The following is a 19,461-nucleotide window of genomic DNA, read 5'->3' as shown; positions in this document are numbered from 1 at the left end:
CTGTTGGAAGTACAGAAATATTTTGTATAATATAAACTTTTGTAAAATTCAGCTTCCTATTCATAGCCACAAATATTTTATTTTTTGTATTCATTCGTGGTATTTAATCGTCTTATGGGTGAGGATACAAACTTGCATTATAGAAATCAATACCTTGCACGTTTAAAAGATCTCCAGATGTGCATTAAGAATCCATCAAAGTGTTCGAAACTGTATATTTTCATAAATTATATGAAACTCACTTTAATTTCATCTTTAATTATCCGATGCTTCGACTGAAAAAGTTCAAAACGCTCGAAAGACTATTTTTCACGATAGAGAAACATGTTTCAGATTCACGTACCACGCGATTCATTATACCGGAAATAAGTTTTTCTAACAGTCTACGAACGATTTTTGCACCAATGAAACCTTACAGATCCGTGTTTGAGATACTGGACCGACTTCATACGTTTCTCTGTTTCGCGGGAAACCACACTTCCTGCTGGTAGATAAATGGCGTTACTCGAACAATGAGGGATACGTAATTGGAAAAATTGAAGTGAAACGTTGAAACAGAAGAAAAATCGAAGGCAATAATTGGATAAGAATTGCAATCTTTTTGACAATCGAATAAAATTCTTACTATTTCATGACTGTATATTAAAAATATATCGTCCTATCCATGTTCGAAAGGGAATAAATGCTTTGTTCGTCTTTAATTCCAAACCTATAAAACACTTACGATCGGAAAGCTTAATATTCTGTCACAAAATTTAATATTCTGTACTAAAGATTACATAAATGTGTAAAATGTATAAAATGTGCTAAAATGTCATACATAATCTCACGATCTCGAGTTTTAACTTTTCTCCCAATCTACATTATATAATTATATATAAATCATACAAGAAATTATGATACAAATGCCGGGAAAATATGCTGAAATCAAATTATTATGCAAATATTGCAGAAAAATTTACGACACAGATACCAAAAAAATAAGCTGCAATTCTACGAGACTTTTAACATTAAAACAAAGTACATATTATGCATGAATCAGGGAAAAATCTATTACATAAATATCAGAAAAATAAGCTGATATTTTACGAGACATTTATTGAATCAAATATTCTTACTCAAATAAGGTTTACGCATAAATTTCACGGAAATTTATTATTTCATTGCAATAAGCAAAAGTAACGAGATATTGATATTTATTCGAAGGTTCGATTGTGGGAGCGGAGTCGGCACAGTTAGAAGCACGCAAACAGTGAGGCTGAACGAATGGAACACCCTGACCGTCTACAGACATCGATGGGACGCCTGGATTCAGTTGAATCAAGAGAAACGTGTCGAGGGAAGATCGAAGGTAAGAATAAGTTCAATGGTCTTCAACGAGGCGTTACGTGTTGGTTAAAAATGGAACGATCGATTGTCGATTATACTGGGAGAAATTTGTCGACGTGACACGCAAATACTTAATCGCGATCTCGTATTGGAATTAGGATTGTCAGCATTTATAGAAACCAGAATTGAAATTGATGATCACTTCCAAAAGACACGATGAATAGCCTCACGAGTATGCAAATGCGCCAATGACCCTTGGAAACTCGACGTTTCGAGGATGATTTCAGAAGAAGGATAATTGTTAGAGGATTAGCTGAAGTAGCGCTGAAACGAAAAAGAATTGATGAAAACAGTATGAATCGTTTCATGTGATTATATAGAGTGAAAATTACTTTCCGAAAAATAATTTTTTAAGACAATTTTTTTAATTATCCGAAAAATTATCAAATGTTATTTTGAAAATGATATAATGCTAAATTTGATAAATTGTAACATCGCAGAAAGCAGCTTCATAAGTAACATTTGGACTATACTTATTTTACGAATATAACATAAACCTCAAGTTCTAAAGATTACTCGTTACAAATTTATTCATTGAACAGATTTCATGAATCTATTGTATATCTTTATATATCTTTATATTTTAATTACACTTCAAAATCTCAGGAAATCTATAAGTAAAATTCTGCAAACGATATATTTTAAATTATAGTATATTATCACATGAAGCAACTTTATGTAACATTTCAAATTTCAAAGATCACTAATTAAAGATTTATTTACTGACAAAATCTATTATAGTTTATTGATTAAATCTCGAAAACTAAACTTCGAAATCTCAGAAGATAAAAGTTATAAGATAAGTAAACTTTAACAAGCTATCCCTAATGAGATTACAATTACAGACTAAAAGGAAGCGTAATGTAGATCGGCATTTCCCGTTTCAATAAAAATTCACGATCGATCGTAGAGCAAGGATCTCGCGACAAATTTCCATTGACAGATATAACCGAGTTGTGCCGGATTGTTGCACAACGACATCTCGTGTATAAATCCGTTTTCCTCGGCGTAATTTTCCGCCAGTTAAAAGGCGGCACTCGCTTAGACGTTTCCCTTTAAAATCCCGGACTGGCTGACGTCTTTGGTAGAGGGGCGAGCAAATCTTTTCACGACTCACCATGTATTCTTGCCTCAGTGCACGCCGACGTCATCGTTATTCACCTGCATGCAATTCCATCCACGGTACAGGTTTCCCGACGAAAATGTTATTTTCCAAGGAAATTGTCCGTCTAACGACCACCATGCAATTTTCGATTATTCCTCCAGTTTGACTCAACGAGAATTTTATATTATTGTACTGTGGCGGCACTCAACAGCAGATATCCCACCACTCGACACTAACTAGTGTTGGACGACGGCAGCGCAGTGGTTAGCGCCTTAGGCTACGATCGTTCGGGACCCGGGTTCTCGAATCCCAGCGACCGGAGTCCGATTTTTCTTCCACGCATCTAAATTAGAAGAAAAATAGCTGTACCCCATCAGCGACATCTACAGCCATATACACAGCCAAATAACCACCAATGATCTACACAATCATTACGGACAACACTTACACCTCAGTACCTTAACTCTTAAAATACTTCAATTCTGTATTTTCTTGATCGTTTGCCTTATACTCGTCTCTTCGTTTCCTAATTTAATTCTGTATTACGATGGTCTGTGTTTTGAAGGTTATTATCGATTGGCGAAAATATGAGAATAATATCGAATTTGATAAAATCATGGAAACAAATTCGAAGAATGTTATAACCGTGTTAATTTTTCTTTCCGCTTTACATAATACGTTACTTTCTTGTTTTATGGTTTATTGCGGTATGTTTATTTTTATTTCTTCTTTTCTTTAACTTAATGGGCAGATATATGCTCCATGTTTCGAGGGGACTGCTTTGTTTGCTTGGAAAGTATAAAAATAATAGAAAAACTGAGAATAGTATGCGGATGAATTGGAGGAAAATTTTATGATCTTAATTAGCATCTTATTTTAGACTTATTTTCGTTCGTGCATTTTTTATTCAATTGGAAAGCCTGCGCCGTATTTTGAGCGAACAGATATTGATTAGTTTAGAATTATAAGGAGAATATAAAAATTGCCGAGCGAAGGGAGATTTTTTTCGATGACTTTGTATATCCTTGTCTCGTTTCGATAGCTGATCGACTAGTAATTGCTACGACAATTTGTTCGACGAATTGATAAATTGCTTCTCGATTTCGAAGCCTCAGTTTCCGTGAAATTAATATTTCGTAATGTTTCTTCATGATATCTCTATATATAATTCTGATTTAAAAAAAAAAGTACGAAAACAATTTCAAATTATTCAACGATATTCACATACAGAATGGCCAGGGGGACAAATACATATTGGAAATAAAATATACGATATTCAAATAAGACTACAAACGTTCGATTGGTGGAGAAGGTATCTCAAAGGCGACTGACGAAGAAAAGAACTAGGTCAGCAGTGATCTACAAAGGAGACACAACAGTTCTCGGTAATCCTCCAAAAGGGCTCAAATAACTGCAGATCGATCCAGAAAAAGTAAGCTAATTACAACCCCCTAATACTGACAAGAAAACTGCATATATCTCGACACGTGCGATCACCGAAACAAAGTATTCTTTGCAGCGATGCAAAAGTCATCGAGATGAGATCAAAGAGTCAACGGAATGGAGTAAACAAAAATAGTTGATCGCGTCGGCAGTGAAATTGACTTACGTTAGACTTTTCTCCGTGGATAAAAGACCAGCATCGTCGTTGTGTCTCATTTGTAGAATACAAGAAGAGAAGAAACAAAAAGAACCTTGAAAGAAGAAACGAAAAGGACGGATAGAAGCAGACAGACGAAGAAACAGGACAAAGTAAAAGAAAAGCGAAAGAAAAAACCGAATGAAAAGAGGGTAGAGAGGGACAAAAGTATACGTTGACCCCGGTGCAGTCAGGAGAACTCGTAGAATAAAACCGAGACGAGTAAGTGCCGGAGCATGATTAAAACGGGGCACTGTAGCCGAATAATGGACGGTGCCGTGTATGCGTTTGTTAGAGAGGCGGAAAAAAAGAGAAAAGACTGTGCTACGGCGTGCGAAAGACATTCACAGGGACGGCACGTCAAAGATTTTCCGGTGTTTGCGTCGGAACAGGGTCGACACAGGGTTGGAATATTACTTTCGACTCGTTTGAAAACGACAGCCCGCAAATTACGCGGCCAAATGGAGCGTGAAAACGAGTCGAGCCCACAGACTTTCGCCTGATACTCGTATGAGAATTCATCTCTTTCGCGAGTGTCCCGAGCTGTTTGATCGGCTGCCAATTAATGACCGCGTTTAACGCTTCGACAATTCCAGGAATTATGAAGAAACCAGTCCCTCTGTCCCCGGATTTTCGAGCTGTTTTAATATCACACGATGCGTCAGAGCAAAGGGTAAAACTATACAGTATAGACAGAGTAATTAGTCGATGGTTTTTAATTAATGGACCGTTTTATAAGTTCTGTGAAACTTGGCATTTCTCTTGAGATAAATTAGGATATAAGAATTATTATCATGCATATAAATTATACAAAGTCACATCTGTCAAAGTTTTGATAATTTTAATATTATAGCAAGCGTACATAAATATTAACAAGTATAAGGTACTTAAGCAATTTTATTGTTTGATGAATTATACGTATCACGTGGACATTACAACACATCAGGTTGAAATATATCACTCTCATAGGTTAATAACGAGTCTCTCTGTCAAAACGTTAGAATGTTTCTCTTCAAGTTTCTCTTCTCAGAGCGATATCCACCCGTCTTAGAGCAGAAATATTCTATCTGAATTTGATTGCAGTCTGGCATAGTAGATAACGTGTATATACGCACGTGTGCAATTAAGTCGTAGAAACAACATGGATACGATGTAATTAGAGAATCTGATGATGGTTGATGTCAAGGGAACACGGTATATGCGAATTAAAATTGCAAATTCGTGATAATTATACAGCACGTGGAAACGGATATACAATCTAGAAAAATAACGGAGAAGAAAAGACTTACGCAAATTAAGGTAACGTTATAACATTCAACTCCTGAAAAATAATTCCGTTGGTTAGTAACGAAACCAGACTAATGTCTGTTATTTTTCTCTATTTTTCATCCATGTACTATAACGCGAAATTATCATCTTACACGGCACGAAATCTCTGCAGATCGCGTATCGTGCAACATAATACGTTCACGTGAAAAGGTTTGATGTATTTTCAACTCCCCTTCGTGTTTATGGCCCACGATCGGACATATAAAGACAAATGGCCGGTCTTGTGAACGATGAATAATCGAACCACGCCTATGAAACGGACTACGCCACACTGTGTAATCAGTAAAATGCAGCGTTACCTGTGAAACTTGCCCATAGTTTGCTCGATTAAGGAAATTCAACCGCGATGTCGCGTATCATCGGCGTTTATCGATTTCCTCGTTCACCCTGCTCTAAGAGAAGGCTAATTTTACCCTAATTCGCGTACGCCGGTATAATGAAACTGGGATGGTGTACGATGTTTCTCGTGTGTGCATGGTTTTTATGAAAATTGTTATAATCCTTTTGTGGTATAGCAGCAACGGAAGCTGCGTTTTCGTCAATAAAATCTAAGATTTCGGTATTTCGGTATTTCGGCGTTATAAATACCATAGTTTCTCGCTACAGATGAATTAAATTTTATTATGTACGTGTATAATAGTTGGTCATTTTGGACTAGACTCGTGAATTTTATTTAATAAATTTAATAAATTACAATTAACTTTATTTAATACTCTATAATTTACATATTAAAGAACGTTGTTAATTTAGCGCGCTAACGTAGACCAAACTCGACTATTGTGCTCATTTATGATCCAGTAATATTTAATTGGGGATTGGAATACAGGGTTAACAATAGTTAGTGAAAATGAAACTTTGATCATCCTCTGATGTCTAGAATTTTCGTTTAAACGATGTGAAAAGCTAATAATTTCTTAAAAATATGGATTTCCTCTTCTTTAAGAGTGTTTAAAAAAAATCAGAGCCTGGAGCATAAAGTATCCATCAAGGCAAGAAAATAATTCTTAACAATATATGTAAATTCACTTCGTTTTAAGCTCATGGTTGGAAACGTCTAATGATATTTGACATTTATTAAGACATTTTTTTTTCTTTCAATTGTTATATATTTTTGAAGTTTGACTTCAACTTTTTCAAACATCCTGCGAGATGTATTTTAATGCTTATTATTTCTAATCGTTAGACTATCTATCAAATTTATTATTATTATTTATATTTTCTCTATAATTATTATTATTATATACTTCTTTTTCTTTCAAAACATTTAAATAACTAGAAAACAGCGTTTTACTACATCTCGCAGCAGCATTTTCTTTAAATTACACGATGGAGCTAGCCGGCATTTCGCTCTCGAATTAAAAGTCTTTAAAAGCTACCTACTTTCTAAGCCTCCGTCCCTCGGTGTCTCTTTTTCTTTCCTCTCTGGTCTCGGTCGTTCTTCTTTTTCCCCCTCGTTCTAGCTTTCCCTCTCAACCATTCTCATAAGACTTGCAAATTGTTTCGTAATAAGTTAGTACGCCGCGTTCGCGGGAAGAGAAAGACCCGCTACTTTTCTCGGCCAGGGGAAGAGTGGTTTCGAGTGCTCCTTTAAAAACACAGCCAAGTTCGTCTACGGCCAAGTTCCGCGAAACAATCGAAGAATATTGTCGACCATCGCGGCTCACCGGGGCGAAAAGAAATCTTAAATCAACGAGCAAGAAATCACGGCTCTCCCCGCGCGACGATGGAGGGCCTCTTATCAACTGATAATTGTGCTTTATCCCCGCGAAGAACACTGTCGTTTTTTAAAGAAGTTCATTGCAAGTCAAAAAATATCATTGTCTATTTTTTTACCTTTCTCGACGCGCTATTATTATTAATTCCAATAGTATTGTGTTCATACAGTGCTTTCCAAATCTATTGCAATGGCCTTTGGTACTGAATAAGTAGTTTAAAATCGGACCAAATGATGGGTGTTTTTTTTTTAGAAGTTTGGAGGATTAGTTTACTAGATGACGTAGTAAAAAAATTCGGAAGGAGAAGAGCAAATGTCGTAAAGCTATTTTTCAACTTCCTTATCTGAGCTTGTAATGAAAATGTAAACGACGCGTTGTAAACATTTATGTCAGTTATATATATGCTGAAAATTTTATCGAAATCAGTCGATGCGGAAACAAGCGACAGCCATCGAAAGGTGTAGATTTTATACCGAAAGTCGCGAAAGCCGTGATTTTCGCCGTTTTTAACCGTTTACAGCTCGTAGCAACGTTAACTGATTTCGATGAAATTTTTAGCGTGTACAAAACTCATATAAATGTTCAAAATGTATCATTTAAATCTCCATTGCAAGGCCAGGTAAAAGGGTTGAAAAATATCTTTACTTTGTTCTTTGCCACTTTTTTATACGTCATCTAGTAAACTAATCCTTTTAAGTTCTAAAAGAAACGCAATTCGTTTGACCCAATTTTTAAAAAATTATCCACTTACAAAGGTTGTTGTGACAGGTATGGTAGTCACTATACATATACGTATGTAACTTTATAATGTTAAATGATTTTGAAATACGAATATTTTATTTATAAATGAATGGTATATTAACTATCTTTTCTTCTATATTTCAACTTTTCGGCAATTTTTTAACTTCTCTCTTGAAATATTGTTAAGATCTTGACGCAAAGTATTCTCTTACTGCTTTGAAGTCCTTCATTGTATTAAATTTCTTACCTTTTATAGTATCTTATAGTGATCGAAAGAAATGAAAATGTGAATAAGGAATAAAGCGAATGACGCAATAATTTCTAATTATACTATTTATATATTTTATCTACATAACGTTATGTACGCTGTGCAGTTGGAGATCGTGTGATTTTTATTTTTGTATCGATGCTGCTTTTATTCGGAATCTTTCTATATTGTCATAGAAATCCAAAGTACAAAGTAATATTACTTCAAAAAATTACCAATATTATATTTTCTACGTTTATCGTTTTATAAATTATCTGATTCCTTATATGAAATTTGCATTAATTCGCGATTGTTATGTAAACTGTTAAAACTCTTGATAAGTCAAGCGTAGTAGATACATGGTCGAATAAGTAGAATAAGAATTCGCACGCGATCGAACTAGTAAAATAGGTGCGGATACGATCAAGCGAGTAGAACAGAGCTTTATATAACAGACGTGAAGGACAGGTTGAGCATATGATTAGATTGCTTGAACATATCCCACGCAAGATTAGAATAGTAGAACAAGTTACGTGTGTAATCAACCGGGTAGGAAAGATTATGTATATTATCGATTCATTAGATGGGATAATATGTATGTAAAACTAACCTCCTAAACAAATTCGTTAATATGTGTTTATAATAAACAAATTAAGTATATTCGTCGTGTACATATGTGGTATAAACGAAAGAAAAATGAAGTGTTGAACTATTATCGATGAAGTAGAATAGGCCACTGAATAGTCAGACAGAACAACAAAAATTCGTATCACAGTAGCGATGCACAGTAGTAAAAATGAATTATTTTAAGCAACTCTGTATTTACACATGCGCGATATTAAAATGTTTTCACGACAAAAAAAAATTAACAAAAAGGGTATGTCAAGGCAAATAATTTTAAAACTTTAAATTTTACGAACGTTAATTATTTTCCACGAGACTAAAACGATAAAGAATCAGAATTCTTTTACGTTTCTATTCCATCAACCTTAAAAACTATTCTTAACTTAAAAAGGCGATTAATCATTATCAACCTTTAATCCAAAATAAAAATAAGGAAACAAAGGTATGAAATTTACGAACGTTCCAACCCAATGTTTTCGCAAAAATTTTATCTGGGGTCAAGAAAAACGGTAATCGATGCGCGGTCTCAAGGATTGGCCCCGCGATACGAAGACGGACCGTCTATTTTCCCTGGAGGTGAATTTAATTACCTTTAAAATCAGCGGACATCGCTGGCAAATGGGTCCGCGAACCGAGCTCACTTTATTCCGAAGTGCCATTAAGCACCGGTATCCTAACGACAGCATCGTAATTAGAGGAGCCGACCTCTGACCATTCCGCATGTTCTTTTTTCGTCTCTACATTTGCTTTTTTTCTCACCTTCCGCATGGCCCTTCTTGACTTACTGTTTCGTCCTATTCTTTTTCGACGAGTCGCAACAAAATCGTCGCGTGTCTCAAAACAAAGGAGCAACAACACAGACATTGCCACACGAGATTGACGAGTCTCTCCTTTTACCTTTTCGCCTTTTGTTTCGAGTAGTTTAGCACGTATCCTTTGGCACTGGTTTGCGGTTCATTCATGAAAATGCCGGGAATTCACATCGCAAGAGAATTTTTGATAAATAGTTGGGTCTTTGTGAAATTCATGAATCAACCACCCAGTTTGCCTCTTCCAGGATTAATTAAAATACGGCTTTACGGATTTAATACATTTTGATCATCGCAAAAGAATGTTGGAATTGTTGGAATTAAAGTCGTTTGCTGATTATTGCTGGTAATTTTCTGGTCTACTTTTATAACGCTCAAACTTTTTAATTATTATTTTTCATACCAACGACAAGTTATCTGTTCTTTTACAAATACTATAATTTTTTTCAGAATCGTATATTGTAATTGCTTATAGTTAATTAATGTAACTCTTTTGAGAATTACGTATTGCAATTACTTATAGCCGCTGTAACTTTTTCGAAAATTCTACTAATGTTTTGTGGCGGCACTCGACCACGGAAATTTCCAACGGCTTCACGGCACAAAGCACTATACCTTTAAAGCGTAAGGCCGACAGGCCTAATGTACCATTGATATCCCTACGGTTCTTTCGTCGAATATTCGGTAGAATGCATACGCGGCAACCGTCGCGATCTTCTAATAAACACGCGCATAGTGGGCATATCGAGGGGCAACAAAGGAAAGAATCTGTTCGGATTTGAACCAAAAAGATTCATTCTGGCCTGAGCCGCGAAATGTGAATGGTGAAGAGAAACGAGTCGTCTACTCTTGAGAGTTCGGTTAATCGTTACTGTTATTAATCGTCGTTAAGCGTCAACCGTTGTTAATCGTTAATTGTTGTTAATTGATAGAGTCTAATAAACGTTATTGGTTGTTGAACATATTCGAGTGTACCTTCAGTACCTATCACGACCTATTCACCTCAGTTTTAACGATTTAACGATTTTTATTAATTAAAACGATTAAATCGAAGATTAAATTATCATCTATGCTTAAAATTCACTGAAATTCAACATTGATCCGTTGTTCATTTTAATACGTATTAAGCTATTTTATAATAAAGTAATTGACAAAACGATGGAAGTAGCTCTCCCGATAATTATATTGTCCAGCATTCCACTGGCGAAGCTCGAGACTCGAATGATACCTTCATTTTTCGCCGTTGACTGAATAATATAAGCGTAATCTGCTTGAAACACAAAACACGTTTCTTGGGTATCTAATTTTCTCTACTTTGTAACAGGTCGCGGAATAACTAGTACTCGTCGCAGCTACTTTAATTTGTCCTCCCTCTTCCTTTTTTCTTTCTTTTTCCTGACTAGACAATGACGACGTGGCACGAAAGGAAGCAAAACGGGACAAGCTTGTAAAAAAGTCCGTTAGATGAGTGGTTTCCACGTGATCGCGATTAAATATTTGATATCACAACAGTAATTTAATATTTCATTTGTCACGTGTCGGAAAAATATATTTCCTTTCGTTCAATTGTGACGTTGATCTTTGTTATTTTTTTATCAATTCATAAACGTTTATTCAATTGCTACCTCTTTCGTTGGTCTCGTTCGTTGCGCTATGTCTATTTTATCCATTTCGATTTATTCGGTGATAAATCCGTTTTATACCTGAAACATATAGCAACGAATAAAAGTAGCACAGTTGAAATTCAATGAAGTGCACTTTATTTTCATGTTTCACGTTATTCGTTCTCGTAATTTGGCATTTCTCGAAAATATTTCAAAGGTCACTAAATTAACTACGATTCACATGATTTTTAAAACAGCCAAATACTCATTGTCGGCACTATCTAATTTTCAGAGATCGATATCTAATCTCAAAGAAAGATATCGTCCTCAAACAGTATCAAAGAGAATTCCCTCGAAATACAGACATCAAATTGAAGATATCAAAAACATTTTCTGCAAGACGAATTCAAAAAAACAACGCCATTTCTCTGTTACGTTCCACGCTGTTCTACTATGCTCGCGGAGAGACGCGTCTGCGATGTGACTCGTCAACAGTCATAAATTCTCGTTTCGATTAGTAGATTCCACGAATCAGCCAATTCCCTATCTCAATTACGATGATAGAGATATTTAGACAGAATCTGACACAGGGTTTTAAAGTTTAAATATAACTGTATATTTCACAAAGAACACCTTCAAAGACTGAATGTGCGGATGAACGTTAAGTGTACGCGGAATAGTATGGTTTTACTGCGTGTCTTGTGCGGAAAGCTGAGTGCAAGTGAAGTATCGGTGATACATGTGGAAAAGATGAAAACTTGAGATGGACGTACCTAGAACATGGAACAAGCTGATTCACCAATTACAATTTTCGGTGAGGAAGTAAGGGCAACGGTCATTGCTGCTAATTAGTTGGAAAAACTGATAGGAAAAATGAGAACTGATCACCCTCAAACTGAAATCTCGCGTGTCTCAAAGTTTAACTGTTGCCGTTAATAAAATTAAGGAGTGCCTCGACTTAAACAATGCATCGTAAAAACAAAGAACTCGACGGCAAACATTAAACCTTATGGCGGGCAGATGGAATCAGTGATAATAAAAATTAATTTTCGACGCGGCAGTAACGGTTACTTGGGGATTATTACTGGCTCGGAGAATATGTTAAGAAAAGTGTAGGCAGAGAAAAGAACTGGGAGAAGGTATATGGCATCTTTAGAAAGTTAGAAACTGCTATTCTCGAAAGGTTGTTGTGGATGAAGAAATGGACGAATGTGTAACGACTGAGTCGCGGTACGGAACACACGTCATTCCTTCGCTTCATTCCAACTAGAAGAGACGTCTTTGATCCTCAATGACGAGGAAAGCAACTCTAAAGAAAGAAAGCATGAAAAAAACAAGGAAAATGCACAGGGCTTGGTATATCTGGTATTTCACCGTGGAATTAATGGGATTAGTTAAAAAGTATGTTTCTTGTCCTCATCTTTCACATCCCTTCAATAAGATCTTCTGAGTCGTAGAAAATCAGTCTTTCGTTGGGAAGTAGCGTCAGATTAAACACATCTGACGACTCATCGTAACTATAGCCGACTGTTCCCTGTCGGTTTCGCCAGAAAGAAACTGAAACGAACGACGAGAAACCGGATTGTATCGCGTCGTCTCGCGAATTTGCTTGAAAACGACGGATTATCCACATTCTCCATCTTCAAACGATCCCGTGACTGTCCCCCGCGAGGTTCCAACTCGCGAACACACTCGCAGTTTTCGCGTGAAAAATGGGTCGAGCGACAAGGATCAAGCAAAGAGAAATAAATTGTACGCTGTCCCTCCTGGGAAACCTTGCTTGAAATCTCGAATGAAAGAATTCCGCGCGATGAGGATGAGGAGGAGATAGGTCTAAGATGGTGATTCGCCGGTAGACAAGATGAAAAGGATTTTGTACGGCACGTGATAAAAATAGAAATCAAAGGTAGTGAGGGAGTTGAGAGTAAACGAAATTATACGTTGGTTATAATTACAGTACGCAAAATAATTTTGTTGAAGTGGTTACCACTTCTAAGAAAACTCTACATCTGGTCTTTTTTAGTTTTCTCAAGCACTGAAGCCATCGACAGCGTGTAGACAAAAGACTGCGACGAAGTCAGGCCATAAACAGTAGACAGGCGACGTTGGCTTCGGGGTTTTTCAGTTATTAGGTAACACAGCTAGCGTGCGGATCTGGACCAGCTCAAATTGTATTTTTACTTATTACACTTCTATTTAAATATATTTTCTACCTTACAATTTATCCACGTGTTTTCTCTGTTTACACACCGAATAACCTCAACAAATTTAAATAACAAAACCTAGACAGAAATTTGTTTTACGTACTAAATATCGTAACAAGTAGTATGCTTTGAATGTTTCCAAAATATCAGATTATTACGCTGGACAAATACTAGGTTATTTCTAATATTATCTAATTAAAACTAGCATCGTGGACACTGTATAGACTGTATAGAACTGTAATATGGATCTATATTTGGCTAGATAAATCGCTTATTGAAAAATTTCAAATTTCAAACGCTTCATATCGTATAAAAGAGAAAAGAACCTACAGAATATTCGTCGGATTTCAAAAACGGAATCCTTGATCCGACAATGAACAGTCAGAGTTAATAAAAGCGACGAGGGAAGCGTATTTCGAATTTACCGCATGGTGCGCCTTTTTTAACAGGCCACCGCTGCGCAAAGAGGAATCACGCGTTTCGAAAATGAATCTTGCCGCGCGCGACTGACCGGACTTTCGGTGAGGCAACATCAAAGGGAAATTGGGCTAACCTGCATTTCTAAAAGAGCATATCCTTTCATCTTTGTCGTAAAATCTCATTTAGGCTGATACATATATCATTTCTCACGACTCGATGTTAATCGTGGCCCGCTTCACTTTCGTTGCACGTCGATACGAAACCTAGTATTTTCATAATGGCGGAGTGCAACCTCCGCGAGCAATCGAAAAATATATCATAAATATACCATATCAAAAGATTCTTTTCTCTTTCTTCGCGAGTACCTAAATACCCCAGGAAAAATTTATTTCCTTTTTTGGCATTTATCGACAATTAGTTTTGGTCAGTCGATGTGATTAAATAGCTTTCTGAAAAAAAGGCCTCTACGTTTAGAGTAAATATATTACACATATATATTGTGTAAGCGTGTAGTTTTCAGTGAAATAGTTGGATTATTTTACGAAATTTTTGTTCATTTTACAAACATGAAACGAATGAAGTCATTTAAGAGTCATCGTAGTTTCTAATGCAAGTGCAGGTAATAGTTAAAAAAAAAAAATTAGGACTAAAACTTCCGATACGATTTACACTTTGGTTTTACAAGAACATGCGAGAGAAACTGTGCAGATGCTAGAATATGTTATATAGAAAATGCGTTCGAATGGAAATTGTTAAAAAGTAGAAACTGTTTCATAAACTCTGCCCTTTCATCTTTTTACGGGAAATTTGAAAATACAGAAAATTCGAAAGTCACAATCTTAGTTTACGTTTTGTCGCATTTAATGGAGAAAGCTTGTTATAGAAATTGGAGTAAAGGATTGATCCAAACTGGAGGGCAAACTGGAAGAAATTTTGACTTTGATCTTTGGGTTTTTATATTTTACTTCCTACGAAAATTGCATGTACTTTATATCCTTTTTGTATTATTTAACGCTTTCATTAGATCCTTTTACCATACTTTGACATTTTTTAAAGTATCTGTGTCTTTTATGTTGTTATTAATCTTGTATATTTAATTTAATTCAACGAATAACGAGCTTCGTGAATCATTTTATATTTTCCGCGCAAAAGTCTTTCTCTTCAGTCTCATCTCGCATCATCACGCATCTCGCAATTTATTCGATCCACTTTTCCTATGTCGAAATACAAGATTTCAGTTAATTAAGAGGTCGACGTACTAATTTCCAAGATATCTAAATAAATATAATTCAGTCGTGGAAGCTTTTATCCTTTTAACGACAATAGTCCTGGTTTTTGATGGGGAAAAAACGATCCGTTGCGTTCAGTTCCGGAATTGATTAACAAAAAGTTTTCATGGTAGAACAGGAATTGGACGAAATTAAAACTCGAAAGTCAATTACAAGTTATCATTGCACGGCGAGCAATCTCCAAGAAAAGTCCAAGGATTCGTTTAGTTTGACGTCGAAACAATCCCACCACTCGTCGAGCACGATCTGAGCGCGTATTTTAATTGGAAACGGAATTATTTACGAAACGATTCTCTTTTTCCTTCTCATCTACACGAAATATTCCTCGCGTAACGTTGAATGCGATCTGTCTCTTTTGTTTAACGAGAAGCTAACAGAACACGATACAAAATCCGAGCAAAAAGAAGGATTAACCTAAACGATACCCTTTACAGCGAGATATGACACTATAATCAGCGCAGATTTAACACGCTAAGAAATTTATCCCTGCTTGTTTTATAATTTGATAATTAATTGAATTCGACACGTTGCTGAAAACGGAGGAAAACAGAAATTCAGGCCACGTGAATTTTAGCAAATTACGGAGATGGATTAATTAGATAAAAGTTTTTAATTAATCGTTTGATCCTTATTGATTTTGCATTAACGAGCTTTTTAAGCTCACAAGTAAAATAGTTTGGCCTGTGAATTAATTGCAGTAACTAATGGAAACTTGTTTAAAACAGAAGTTTGGTCAATTCATTGTTGGTATCGTTTTAATACATAAGCGGCGGGTTTCTAGTAAAATCTGTATACATGTTGGTAATTTCTAATTTACGAATTAATAATAGAACAGTTAATAGTTTTCCTGCAAAAGATAAAATGGAAGGACAGAAGTATGGTATCAAGATTTAGATGTAACGAAACCAGAGCAAGGGAACACTGGAAAGAGGAGGGAGAAAGAGGATGCAGATTATGCAAAAAAGGAGAGGAGGACTTGAAACACATATTAGAGGAATGTGAGATAGCAGGAGGAGCAAGGAACAGGGTAGAAACACTAAATGAGACTGGAGAAGGACTGGCAGAATTGAAAGCGATAATAGAGAAGAGAAGAGTAGCAGAAGAGTAACAGGAAGGGAGCACAGCAAGGAAATAAAAGCCAAAGACTGAAAGAGCACTTAGTTATAAGTGTTAGTTATAAGTTAGTACATAGAGATAGATCAAGTAAAGTGCAATAGTTAAGTATAAGCAGTTGTATATAGTTATAGAAGAGCTGGTGTAAGAGATATATAAGTGATGTAATGGAATTATATAAGAGATGTAAACCGAAAGTCGTCCAAAGCCGAAAGGTATGGACTAAGTATAAATAAATAAATAAAAATAAATAATAGTTTTCCTGCAAGCTCTGCAACGTAGCCAAACATAGGGATGAAGGAATATTTAAAAAACAAAATAAAGAAAAGAAAACACTAAAACACTTTAAATTAATTGAACATTATATTTAAATGAGAATGCATCTAGACTAATTCCTCAGTATAATTAAGCAAAAATCCAAGCGCCCTAATTTGTAGATTTCCTCAGGATAACTAGAAAACTTTCCTCATCCGAAAAGAAATCCGATCAAAATTATTTTTCGTTCCAATCGACGCAGGTCGATAGTTTCTTCGTCGCGAGTTTCAAACTAACAGAGAAACCTTTTAGACGGAGCTGGAACTAGATGATTCCCGGGCAAACTGGTCCGTACAACTCACGCTGAAACTTTCGAGACTTTTGTAAGTGCATTAACTCGAAGGCTGCGAGCCAGGATTCACGCGTACGTACAAGTCAACCCTCAGCCCTTTTCATACACCGTGTTTGATACGTATGTACAGTACACTGTCGCTCATAAATATGTGGACATTTTGGTCGATTTTTATTAACAGCGTCTAATAATTACTAAGAATGTATAAATAAACGGCAGACTAATGATTTAAAAGCAATATTTAATGTCTTCTTGTGCTATAGATCGTATATTAAAATTAAATACATCATCTGTCAACGTACGAAACAGTTATAAATATTGTCGTCAAGATTAATCATGATAGTCTGAATCAACTTGAGAGAACCATTTTCTGTCTTATTTATAGCTTGACAAGCAGATGAACTGAATGTAACAAACTCTATAAATCTAAATTTTAAAAAACCGCTCCACAATACTTGACACTTATAGATGCCAATCTTTTTATTGCATATTAACTTTCAATTAAAATCAAATTTTATCGCATCCTGATATTCTATTAGATCGTCCGAAAAGTTTCTTTCGTTTTATAAGGAAATAATGAATCCACAACATTTTTCATTTTATATTATTTTGTCGAATTACGTATGATTAATTTTGTTCTATCAAAATAAAGATCACAACATTCGACAGATTAGATTTTATGTAAAGATGCATCGTTGTAAAAGACGGGTCTGTAAAAGAAAGACACTTTTCGGACAACTTAATATGATAATTTTGATAAAGGATAAAATTCTAGAATTTTAAATTTTTGCATTGTAAAGTAACAACTAATTCTACGATATTAAGTTCTTCTATTTGTAATTTTTGTAATTATTTATATCCTGTTAAAAATAAGTATATATAGTATAAATGAGTATAAATATAAACATATGTGCCCATATATTTTTGAGTATTAATGCACAGAGACACGAGTATACCCGTATAAGGATGCACAAAGAGGTTCTAGGCGAACTAGGAATACAATAAATTCCCAGCAGCTATACTCAGGCACCGAGTAGGCAAATATGGGCCATCTTGGATGTATAATCCAACGTAAATTGCTACCTAGCATCTCACATCGCGTTTTACCGCCGTGCCGAAGCTTTTCGTCATTTCCGACGGCTACGTTACAACCACGTGCTTATTTCTGCGACGCCGTGATAGAGTGTCATTTTGAACGAAAATCGAGCTCGCAATGTGGAAATTTGTGAATACGAATTGGTCGATTGTGTGACTTTCAAGTGCCAAGGGTAAGTTAAGACGCCCGAATAAGGGGAGTTTGTGTATTCAGAGTTTGAGGTTTGAAGACGTTGAGGAGATGTTAAAGCTAGAAAATTCCAGGAGTTTGAAAAAAAGATATTCTCTATTTGGAGAAAATATTTTCAGAAATTAGTGTTTTTCTATGCAGAATGTTTTAAGAGACTTGTTCGTCCAATCCGTATATTTTGTCAAATCTTTTATACTATTTTTATGATATCTTTAATCTTTTATGATATTTTCAGATCTGTTTATTAAAGGAAGCAAAATTTATAATAAGAGAAACGAAAGGGTGAATGTTTTATGGAAAAGAAATTATTTTTCAAAAAATAGCGCTAATAGTTCTAGGTAAATTTTTTTGAAAAATTTCGATTGTTTTTTAAAATTAAAATCGATTCTAATTTGTTTATATTCACGAACTGAGTGAATTTTATATACTATCAAAAGGCGAAAATATAAATCTTATATTCCATACATAATTTCTTAATCTTCGCGAAACTATATTTCATTTAGAAAAATGCAGAAGGTTTAAAAGAATCGAGTATGAGGAGCAATAGTTTCATACGCTGGGGTGCGCGAGAACCGTGTCAAATCAATTTCGTTCGCCACATCAGACACGCTCGATTTACCAGAAATATGTAGTCTGCACCGAAGATGAATTTAATCGTGTGAAGTGTAACTGCGAAACTCGCCGAATTATCACAAAGTCGAATGCTTCTCCCCATCGATATTAACACGTGTCTCACGGAGCACGAACCAAATTCCTTCGTAATTACATGTCCTGGAAATAATTTCCTTGCCACAGAACAAGTATACGATCCCTAGAAACTAAAACCTCTGGGAATGTAATATACATTTTCGTTGACAAAATCGTCAAATATGTGTACGAAAAATTAAACAAAATTCTGTTGATACCAAATGTTAAATAACATTGTTATTTCTTGGTAATATTAAATCCGATCGTACTTATTTTACACAATACACAACAGGTAATAAGATTATATTAAATACTAAAACCAAATATTTAGAAACAACTTATGTTTTAATATTATATATTGGAACGTAACATCTACTTCGGATCATGTAAACCCAAAAGGAACAATAGAGTGGGAAAACTAAAAAAAAAGAAAAAGCTAGATGTACGTTGCTGAAGAATGTGAGGTACACATTTAAATATTTTTAAATAACCGGTGTAATTACCGAATTTGCAGATAAGTAACGTTTAAAAAAGTCGGGAGCCACAATATTTACAGAGTTTAATCGTCATTGTAACCATATACAATTTACAATAGGTGTTTCGTACATTTTGGCGATGCTTTAAAGTATACCAATTAATATTATGTCGAGTGCA

At 35.3% G+C, this 19,461-nt stretch overlaps 1 protein-coding gene across 5 annotated transcripts in view; it reads left to right on the top strand.

Moving 5' to 3' along the window:
* The window catches only part of LOC117158163 (pikachurin), a 262,596-nt gene that overhangs the window by 205,408 nt on the left and 37,727 nt on the right, over positions 1–19,461 (top strand). For all 5 annotated transcript variants that reach the window (XM_033336804.2, XM_033336803.2, XM_076624242.1 and 2 more), the window contains one exon: positions 1,207–1,351. In XM_033336804.2, the coding sequence (XP_033192695.1) occupies positions 1,207–1,351 (145 nt within the window). The remainder of the gene's footprint in view (positions 1–1,206; positions 1,352–19,461) is intronic.

This window comes from Bombus vancouverensis, chromosome 14 (genome assembly GCF_051014615.1).
Source record: "Bombus vancouverensis nearcticus chromosome 14, iyBomVanc1_principal, whole genome shotgun sequence".
Classification (NCBI taxonomy): domain Eukaryota; kingdom Metazoa; phylum Arthropoda; class Insecta; order Hymenoptera; family Apidae; genus Bombus; species Bombus vancouverensis.
This window is presented reverse-complemented; position numbering and strand designations above follow the sequence as displayed.